The 10,649-nt window shown below is 44.7% G+C and overlaps 1 protein-coding gene across 3 annotated transcripts; it reads left to right on the forward strand.

Annotated features, from left to right (window-relative positions):
• The first annotated feature begins 347 nt into the window (after nt 1-347).
• On the forward strand, nt 348-9,844 carry TACO1 (translational activator of cytochrome c oxidase I). Of its 3 annotated transcripts, none has more exons than XM_014847943.3 (5): nt 348-893; nt 2,397-2,503; nt 3,873-4,000; nt 4,788-4,965; nt 5,567-9,706. In XM_014847943.3, exons 1-5 carry the CDS (start codon nt 614-616, stop codon nt 5,765-5,767), a joined length of 894 nt encoding a protein of 297 aa, XP_014703429.1. In that variant the 5' UTR covers nt 348-613; the 3' UTR covers nt 5,768-9,706. The 3 variants fall into 3 exon arrangements, with proteins under 3 accessions (XP_014703429.1, XP_070338162.1, XP_014703430.1); XM_070482061.1 differs by having other exon boundaries at nt 374-893; nt 9,136-9,844; XM_014847944.3 differs by having other exon boundaries at nt 379-893; nt 2,400-2,503.
• The last annotated feature ends 805 nt before the right edge of the window (nt 9,845-10,649 follow it).

Below are 10,649 nucleotides of genomic sequence, written 5' to 3' on the forward strand. Positions count from 1 at the left end.
GGTTTGCTCTTTGGGGTAAGCAGAGAGAAAACGGAGAGGGAAATTTGATTCTCTCTCTCTCTCTCTCTGTGATTGGGCACATCATCTCTGGGCAGCGGTTAAATTATACATTTCTTTGCAACAATAAAACTTTTATCATTCTGGACCTGCTCAGAGTTGGGAAGCAATTCGGAGGCAAAATCAGTTTCATAACTCAGATGTATCTCTATCAGAACATTGTGGCAAATGAATACTGAGCTCCCCACGCAACCGGGAGGGATTGAGCATGGAATCGCTCCACCTCGGCCCCGGTTCTGCGCAGTTGCGGGAGAGGAGCGAGTACCGTGCGACGGCGGAACGGAGTTTTCGGGCGCTGCGGACGTATTTTTGGAACGGACCGGGGAAAGGAAGTGTGCTACGCTACCGGGAGTACCCACTCCCGGCTTCGGCGGAGATGGTGCGGGGTCGTTGACATTCGGACTACCCGGGGAGGGCCGGGGCCTTTGGGTCTTTGGTAACGGGTGGAAGCGACCGTAGGCTCCAGAACTGCTTGTTTCGGCGGTAGACGCAACGTACTGACCTTGGCCGCTGCTCTTTCGCTGCTCTTGCTGACCTTGGCCCAGGGTCGAAGCCGATGGCAGCTTGGGGCGCCCTCAGCTTGAGCAGGGCCGCTGCCCCTTGCTTGCGGGCACGAGTCCCCGGGGCTCGGGCGGCTCTTCCGCGCGCCCCACTGGCCTCCTGGCCTGAGACCTCGGGCTGCAGCCCCTCTCAGGGTAGGACGCTGCACCTCACCGCGGCGGTCCCCGCCGGGCACAACAAATGGTCCAAAGTCCGGCATATCAAGGGTCCCAAGGACACTGAAAGAAGTCGCATCTTCTCCAAGCTCTGTTTGAGCATCCGCCTAGCGGTTAAAGGTAAGAACCTGACGATCACCTGGCCCTGCCGTCTCTGTGCCCAGGGCCTCGCTTGCCTTCCGGAGCTAGGTCAGGGCCTACTCCGATCCTTGGCTCTTCATTTTGTTTTCCTTCCCCAGTTCCCACCGTTGCCCACCTCATAAGCCCTCAAAACACCTACTTACATCCCGTGTCCCCACTCACCTTTCCAGACGCCAACCGTCTGTCACCTTGTCACGGAGCTGCTCTTAGGAAGATAAGATGGTAAAAGTGACTTCATCCTAGTCTGTAGCTGGGTTCTTCATAGAAACAGACCCTAAGAGTAAAGTCACGTGTGTATCTCTCCTGAAGAGACAAATCAAGCTGTCTGCAGTCCCCTCTGGTAGCACGTAGGTTGTGGCAGGGCATTGAGTAAAGTTATTACTTGCCCAGGCCTCAGTTTGCTTCCTTAGGGTTTCCTGAGATACATTTTCTTGGAAGGTGGGTTTGCAACAATGTCTCTTCTCAGTTGTATAGCCACTGTAACAAGGCTTTTTTGTATTTAATATCAGATATATGTAGGAGTGGACAAGCCCTGTAAAAAGCATGGACTTTGGAGTCAGGAAAACTTGGTTTCTGTAACTTACTAACTGTATGACCTTGAGCAAATGGCTTAACCTCGCTGAATTTCAGTTCCCTTCTGTAAAACAGGATAATGCTCACCTTGAAGTAGTTTCTGGCACATAATAGGCACTCAGTAAATATTTATTTACCTCTAGAACTCATGCCTGGTATTTCTCTTTGCTTCCTTTTCTTCTAAATTCTTGATGTTGAGTTCAACCAAAACTATTGAGTGTTTGTTATGTGCCATGCATTGGTAATACAAGGATACTGACATATAGCTCCTACCTTCAGAGACAGCATGATTTCGATGTCATATGAGTATTTCAGTAATTATGCACAAAATAGTAGAGTCAGAGCAAGGGGTACTAATAAGTCCAGAAAATGTGGTACTATTTACATCCCTTCCCTCTTCATCTGATGCAAGGTGATGTTTGCTGAAACCTAGCAGAAAGATATCCATCCTTAAAGACAGAGTGAATTAGAAACTACTTTTCCAGGGGGCCAGCCCTGTGGCCGAGTGTTAAGTTCACGCACTCTGCTTCAGGGGCCCAGGGTTTCGCCTGTTCGGATCCTGGGCCCAGACATGGCACACTTAACAGGCCATGCTGAGGCAGCATCCCACATGCCACAACTAGAAGGACCCACAATGAAAATATACAACTATCTATTGGGGGAATTTGGGGAGAAAAAGCAAACAAAAAAAAAGATTGGCACAGTTGTTAGGTGCTAATCTTTGAAGAAAAAAAAAGAAACTACTTTTCCAAAATACTTCTCCTTCATATCCCATTCAAACTCTGGATAAACTAACTGAGAGCTAAGTGGTGACATGGTACTCTTTTGGCTTGTGGGGTGGAGGGGGCAGAAATCCCTTTTTATTCCATGCTATAATGAGATGTCTTTACTCTTTTCTGTGTGTCTCAGAAGGAGGCCCCAACCCTGAGCTCAACAGTAATCTGGCCAGCATCTTGGAGGTGTGTCGCAGCAAACACATGCCCAAGTCAACAATTGAGGCATCGCTGAAAATGGAGGTGTGTCCTCAGTTTGACATTCTTGTTATTGATCACAGCCCCTCTAGGGTCCATGTCTGAAAGGCCACCAAACATTCCTTAAATTATCAGAGAGAAGAGTAGCATTGTGGTTGACATCCTCAACCCAGAGCCTTCTAGTGGCTCTCTGTCCTTGGACATTGGTTTTGGGAGCACAATCAGGAATAGGATGGGTAGATAATGTACAGAACCATACAGCCTAGGACTGCTTAGTCAAGTTGTGAGGAGATGGGGTAGAAGGAAAAGGCACAGTGTGGGGAAAGCCCTGGTGTTAAATTGAGGAAAGGTTTGTTTTTCTTTTTCAGATATGCCCTAAAGGAGAAAAGCCAGTAGAAAAGGGAAGACTGTGGGTGATAGTAATGGTGGGACGGCTAGGGATGTAGATCCCGGTGTGGGAATTACCTTTGAGCCAGGTGAGGGGACACCACTTCCTCTGGGGCAAGTAGGAAGGATCTGAAGAAGTCATAATCATCTTAAAAGCTAATAGTTATTGAGTGCTTACTCTAAGCCAAGCACTTTGGTAAGAATTCTGTATGCATTATCTCACTGAATCCTCAAAACAGTCTTAAGTGGAAACTGAGGCACAGAAAGATTAGGCGACCAAGTCACACAGAACATGACAGACTTGAAACCAGACAGTCAGACTGCAGAGCCTGTGCTCTCTCCATTATACATACTGCCTTCATGAGGATTTTCCCCTGCCTGGTGGTCCTTTATTTCCCTTGTAAAAGAGGAAGAAGTCATCAGTTGAGAGTCGCTGGGAAGGCAGCAGGGCTTGGAGAGAGTGGTGAAGATCGGATGCATGGGCAAGGGATGAGCAGAGGCAACATGGGACATCCAGATGAGATTGGTCACTAAAGTTTTTGATTGATTGTTTAAATTTTGTGGCCACGCTATTGTCAGTTGCGCTTATGATAGGGCCCAGGTCTGTGCAATTTCCCACAGCAGTACTCAGCAGCGCAGGGGTAGGAGCATTGAGACTTCACAGGTGGGTTTAAGGCAGGATGGGGTATAAGAGGATGAGTCTTGGTGGGAGTGACTAGGGGACAGATGTGGGATTTAGCAGGGGGCAGAGGAGGGGAGGAAACAAAACTGGGAGATGGCTGATTGATTGTTCAGGGACCAGAAAAATAGACTCCCTTCCAAGGAAGGGGTGGTACCTCCAATTACCTCAAAAGTTGGTCCCAAGGACCTCCTCTCAGAGGGTGGGGACAAAAATAAAGACTTGAAAGCCTAGGCTCTAGCTGAGAGAGCTCATCCAATAGAGTCAACTTTGTGGTGTCTGTGGTTCTGGGCTGACATGTAGGAGGGAATTGGGAAATGGGAAAATGTGTCATGTTGTTTATTGCAGAAAACCAAGGATGTTTATTTGCTGTATGAGGGTCGAGGCCCTGGTGGCTCTTCTCTGCTCATTGAAGCATTATCTAACAGTGGCTCCAAGTGCCATTCAGACATCAAACATATCCTGAACAAGAATGGGTAGGTGTGTGTCTGGAGAGAGTAGAAGGGGATGGACCCTTGAGATTCCAATTCTTTGCAAGGAAAGTACTGTTGTTCCTGGTAGAGTTTCAAGTTTTAAGCACACTTCATATTTAACAGAATCCAAATGGGATCATTTATTCTTCTTTAATGTGTTCTGTACTAGGCAGGATCCAAAAGACTTGTTCATCAAGTGTAGAAAGGCCTCTTCATCCCATCATCCCATCTACAGCCATATAATGTCCAGGTCTTAAAATGTACCACCAGGACTGGAATTTTTTTTTTTAGTGAGGAAGATTGTCCCTGAGCTAACGTCTTTTACTAATCTTCTTCTTTTTGCTTGAGGAATATTTGCCTTGAGCTAACATCCATGCCAGTCTTCTACTTTATATGTGGGATGCCGCCACAGCATGGCTTGATGAGTGGTGTGTAGGTCCTCGCCTGGGATCCGAACCCACAAACTCCGGGCTGCTGAAGCAGAGTGCACAAACTTAACCACTGTGCCACTGGGCCAGCCCACCAGGACTGGAATCTTAATGGCACAGGAACTGATGAGCAAAGTCTTTGCATCCTCTAAACTCCAATCAGGGCAGAAAATAGAGGGTGGGGATATGTTTGGATTGTTCCTTTGCCCAGCAGTAGCTGCATCTTCTCCTTCAGGAAAAGAGCTGCTCCACGTCTGTCTGTACTCCAGAGGCTGGGTGGGAAGTAGAGTGTTAGAATGCAGCGCTTCGTGGTGGCTGAGTGTCTAAAGACATTCACTCTGACTTGTTTCCTTTCCTATCAGGGGAATGATGGCTGAAGGAGCTCGCCACTCCTTTGACAAAAAGGGGGTGATTGTGGTTGGAATGGAGGACAGAGAGAAGAAAGCTGTGAACCTAGAGCGTGCCCTGGAGCTGGCAATCGAAGCAGGAGCTGAGGATGTCAAGGAAACTGAAGACGAAGAGGAAAAGAACATTTTTAAAGTGAGTATGGGGGCCAGCCTGGTGGCGCAGCTGTTAAGTTCACACGTTCCGCTTCAGTGGCCCCGGGTTTGCCAGTTTGGATCCCAGGTGCGGACCTACATACCACTTGTCAAGCCATGCTGTAGCAGGCGTCCCACATAAAATAGAGGAAGATAGGCATGGATGTTAGCTCAGGGCCAGTCTTCCTCAACAAAAAGAGGAGGATTGGCAGCAGATGTTAGCTCAGGGCTAATCCTCCTCAAAAATAAATAAATAAAATAAATAGAGTGAGTATGAAGCCTTAGTGTTTGGTGGACTTCTGAGAGGGTCCTAATAGATGCATTAAGGCATGCCTCTCAGTTTCCTCTTTCCTGTACCTGGGGTGCAGGTGACATAAAGAGTTCACATATTGCACAAACACTTATTAAGTGAATAATGGATAGGGCTCACTCTACTGAGGACTATGGGAAAGATTCAGAACGCTGAAAACTATTTCTCTGTCAGTGAAGAGCTCAGACCCAGTGATACCTTATAATAGTTCCATTCAGGTCTTACAAAGTTCTCTCCAGCTTTGTCCTGTTATTTTCTGACTCCTCACCTCCTGACTTTCCTTTGTCCCTAGTTTATTTGTGATGCTTCTTCACTGCATCAAGTGAGGAAGAAGCTGGACTCCCTGGGCTTGTGTTCTGTGTCCTGTACGCTAGAGTTCATCCCCAACACAAAAGTGCGACTGGCTGACCCCGACCTGGAGCAGGCTGCTCATCTCATCCAGGCTCTCGGCAACCACGAGGACGTGATCCAGGTCTATGACAACATTGAGTAACCGGGCTCCTTCCAAGGCAACTGGCAGCCTATTCTGGAGCACAGGCTTCTGTAGCATCCTCTGAGACTGAAGCAGGTGGGGGGCCTAGCAGGTTAGGAGGCATAAGACCAAGACTGCAGCTCTGTGGCCAAGGGAATCACCACATCTCCGTGGGGCCTCTTTATCAGCCCTGCTGGGGTCTCAGAGCCCTCCTGGATGAGTGCCCCCACTCCCTCCTCAATGCGGGGTGGAGCCAGCTAGCTGATCAGACTCTGATCTCAGAAAGTTGGCCTTTGCCGGGATGGTAGGTGCCCGGAGGGCCCATGTACTAGAAACTGCTCGGAAATAATAAGAGTGATTGATCTGGTTTGCTGCATTGCTGTTGTATGACCCTTGAGTTTTCCTGGGTTTGTGTCCAGTTGTTGGGACCCTCTTAACTTCCTTTCAAGTCTATAGGCTTAGTTCCACTGCTTCATTCCTAGGACTGTTTTTTGATTGACCATAGAAATGTAGCTCTCCAGGCACTCTGCTCCACTGCTGGTCTAGTGGCCTAAACCTATCATTCGTTCATGCAACTAATATTTATTGAACACCTACTATGTACCAGAGACTGCACTTATCAGGAGCACAAGCTGTTTAATTGGTACCCTGTGTTAGATCCTGCTCTAGGACATAGGGCCTCAGAGGGAAGACACAGGACTGCTCTCCCCCGAGCTGTCCCAAGGCAATGTAAGCTGCTGCACATGCATCCTTGTTCTCTTCATGTGGCCTCTGTGCCCTGCTTCTGCCAGGGATCTTAAGGCTTTAACCCAGTAGGAAATCAAGTGCCAATGATAAGGGACTCCCAGGCCCTACTTTGCACAGGCCCCTGTGTGTTCTGAGATTAGTCAGAGTGGACCTGTCAGCAGGTTGGACTGCTCTCAGAAAAGGCAGTGCCAAGCTAGTTTTGAAAGCTGCTTGGTCCCTAGAACGCCAACTCTAGCTCCTTTTCATCACTGATGCCAAATGATGGAGCACTGGGAACTGGAGAGGAAAGGAGAACAGAAGGAAGGGTGAAGGGCTGAGTCAGAAACCTAGCCAGGTGGGAAATAGGGTCCTTGCTGCCTTTTGCTCCTAAGAATTGCTCCTGGCTTTAGAGAGACCAGGAGTGCCAACCACTGGTGCTGTAGCCCATCAGACATGTTGGGCCTGGAGTAGCTGTTTGATCCTGTTATTCACCTACTTATAAGTTGTTTAAGGCAGTTCTGAGCTCAGAGTCATTTTCCTGAAGGAGTCAGGTAAATGAGGATGGAAAAGAACAAAAGCAAATTGGGTAGAAATGATAACTTCAGCTTCTAGGTAAAACAGATTACTAACTCCACAATGACTTCAAAAACTGGAGAGCAAAGGCTGGGGGAAGGAAAATAATCCATGAAATAATCCATGATCATGCCAAAGTGTACGCTCTCATACCTCATTTCAGAATCCTGATACTACCTGAGATTCTTTAGTTTTTATAAGACATAACTCATCCAAGGATCTGAATAGCACTTCATTAAAATAGGGCAACTTAAAGTTTAAATGCTGTTTCGTAATTTATAAGATACTTTCATATGTTATTTATTTGTTTTTCATATCAAACCTATAAAATAGACCAAGTATTTTATGCACAGTCTCATACCAAGCAGGTGAGAACAGGTCTAATAGTACATCTTATATTTATAGACCTTGGTTTATAAAATAGCTCTGTTTTGTAAATGTTGAATATAAATTAATTTAAATACTCCGATAATTTCTGATCTGAGAAATCTGCACTAAGGGAGCCTACTCTGGGAGGGAACTTGGCTACTCATGTGAATAGTCCTCTAATCTAATAGATAGGATTTGTTAATATGGATTCTTGTGTAACCAATTTTCTTACATCAAGGCATCCTAGACGACTCGGTACTGACCCCTGGCGGTGCCCTGCAGTCTTCCCTGCAGTTAATACGGGAAAGGTGGAAATGAAACCTTACTCCAGATCTGGTAAAGAGACCTTTAGCCACATAAGTTAAACAGTTAAATAAGTATATAACTGAATAGTTAAATAGAGAGAGTATGAGTTATTCTGCCACTAAAAATTATTTTTCAAAGAATATGTCAGAGAAAATGTTTACAATATAATGTTAAGTGGAAAACAAAGAGGCAAAACTATGTGTATAGTATGGTCCAAATTTTTAAATATATATCATACTGTATATATGAACTTTTTTTTTTTTTGAGGAAGATTAGCCCTGAGCCAACATCCACTGCCAGTCCTCTTTTTGCTGAGGAAGATTGGCTCTGAGCTAACATCTGTGCCCATCTTCCTCCATTTTATATGTGGGACACCTGCCACATCATGGCTTGATAAGTGGTGCATAGATCCGCACCTGGGATCCGAACCCATGAACCCAGGGCCACCAAAGCAGAGTGCGTGAACTTAACCACTATGCCACCAGGCCGGCCCCATATATGAACTTTCTGAAAAAGACAAGAAAACTTGTTATCTCTGGGTGGTGATATTATTACTGAGTTTTATTTTCTAAAATCATGTATTATTTTTATCAGGGAAGAAATTTTTAAAGAAAGAAAACATCACATTGTTGTCCAACTAGGGAGACTGCATGTGAGAGGCCAGGAGTCAGGCACACCTTAAAGTCAGAAGAATGGGGTCTGGTCCTGGGTCACCTTTGCCTTATCTTTGGTCATTGTCTTAGCAACACAAAACCATTCAGCGCCTTGCAGCTGGCTGGGACTCACTTTCAAGTGTCCTTTCAGTGGATGGAGGTATCTGTGACAGATTCTGTCCATAGCCTTGACTCTTACAAGAAGTGCTCATGGAGTACATAGCTGCCTGTCCCTGCCCCTCACTCATCGCCACCCTGCCACCCCCACCCCCGCCCCAGCCCTAACTGATTTGAACAGGAACAGTGAAGGCTCTGCCTCCAGCCAACTATGGAAATTCAACCATGTCGTCGAGTTTTTTTTTTCTCTCTGAAATTTAGAACATAGCAGTCAATAAAGCTTCAAACTCTAAGAGACCCCAACTTCTAGATTTTTATTTGAATCCCTGGGGACTCCTCTGGAGATATTCTATGAAGAGAAAATAAATGAGCCAACAGATCTGGCAAAAGAGAGTGTTAAGATAGATACCACACTAGTCTTAACTGAAATCACTTTCTCTCTTATCTATCCCCAGACAGTGAATAGGATAGCAGTTTTCACTTTTCCTCTTTTTGTCTTTCTTTTGTCTAGGGTAAAAAGGTAACATTTATTGTTTATTTAAAAGTCAAACCTTACAGAAATATGTAACAACAACAAAAAAGTCCCATCTAATCCTATCTCTTAAGATACAACAACCATTAACAATCTACTCTATATTATTCTAGTCATTGGAACCAGTCTGCTGGAGAACAAATTCTGACTGCCAATTGCTAGCAACCGTGGATGAGAACTTAACCTCTGCACCTATTTCTTCATCTATAAAATGGGGATAATAGTACCTATTTCATAGGGCTGTTTTGAGAAAAAAGTTAATATATGTTAAGAATTTAAAACAGCGTCTAGTAATAGTAAGTGTTCAATAAATGTTGGCCTTTTCTCCCACTAAGTATGAATGAACATTTTTAAAAATTGAAATGTGATCACCCTTTACATTTCTGCTTTATAACCTGGTTTTTTTTTCTCACTTCCGAATATATCCTGGACACTTGTTGGTATTAGTATGGAGAAGTCTGCTTCATTCTTTTTGGTAGCTACATAGTATTTTATTGTATTAATTAATGTGCCTTAATTTATTTAACTAGTCTCCTATCAATGGACATTTGGATTGCTATCTTACAAAAGATGCTTCAATAAACATTCTTTACCTTTGCCCACTTGCAAAGTATTAAATTTATAGAATAGAATTTCAAAATGAAAGAGATTTTCCTTTAGAATAAATGTCAATAATATATAAAACATCAGGGTTGTAAAAATTTTCCATGAGATGTACATCATTCCTTAACAATGCAGATAAACTAACTGGTTGAATTGGTAATCTGAATATATTCCACTTCACCTCTAAATTAAAAGAATTTTCATCAAATCAGGTGCAAATTTAGTTGGCTTCTTTTCTTTTTTACACCAAATTCATTGAGAATTCACAAATTTGTATTTATTGTTCCCTATCATGTGTCCAGGTGTCCCTCTGCTCTTGAAATAAAAAAAGGAAAGTGTGGGGGCCAGCCCAGTTGTGCAGCAGTTACGTTCGCATGTTCCACTTGGGAGGCCTGGGGTTCGCCATTTCAGATCCCTGGTGCAGACCTACGCACTGCTTGGCAAGCCATGCTGTGGCAGGTGTCCCACATATAAAGTAGAGGAAGATGGGCAGGGATGTTAGCTCAGGGCCCATCTTCCTCAGCAAAAAGAGGATTGGTAGCAGATTTTAGCTCAGGGCTAATCTTCCTCAAAAAAAAAAAAAAAAAACAAAGGAAAGTGTGCAGCTGGTGTATGATTGGGCTGCCCAATGGGACCAGCACTTTCTGAGGCCCTGAGCACTAAGGGTAGGTTGTGATTCTTGGGATCAGATATGGCCCAGGTGCTTAACCAGGGGCATCTAATCAGTATAAAACCAGGGGAACAGATTTGAGAAGGCATGGTCCAGCTGGGAGGCTTCATGTGGGGAAAATGAAGAGTGAGGGGAAAAACAACAAAGAAAGAGAAGATAAAATTTATAGCTAAAAGGGCACATTTGTGGAAATTACACTCAATTACTAACATCCCCATTTAAGATTCACTTACTCATTCAACAAATATTTGGTTTTTGAATGTGCTATGAAAGATGCCAGGTATACCAATTTGAATGACACATCATCTGTCCCTATGTTTACTTTCTTAAAGGCAATCACAATAGACCAGGACA

The sequence above is a fragment of the Equus asinus genome, chromosome 13, assembly GCF_041296235.1.
Source record: "Equus asinus isolate D_3611 breed Donkey chromosome 13, EquAss-T2T_v2, whole genome shotgun sequence".
In the NCBI taxonomy this organism is placed as follows: Eukaryota; Metazoa; Chordata; class Mammalia; order Perissodactyla; family Equidae; genus Equus; species Equus asinus.

Bases quoted from the DNA above. Each gene is read 5' to 3' on its own strand.
- TACO1 (XM_014847943.3), top strand. From the start codon at position 614: ATGGCAGCTTGGGGCGCCCTCAGCTTGAGCAGGGCCGCTGCCCCTTGC. The intron at 2,504-3,872 runs GTGTGTCCTCAG...TGTTTATTGCAG, and splicing joins AGGCATCGCTGAAAATGGAG to AAAACCAAGGATGTTTATTT. The intron at 4,966-5,566 runs GTGAGTATGGGG...CTTTGTCCCTAG, and splicing joins AGGAAAAGAACATTTTTAAA to TTTATTTGTGATGCTTCTTC.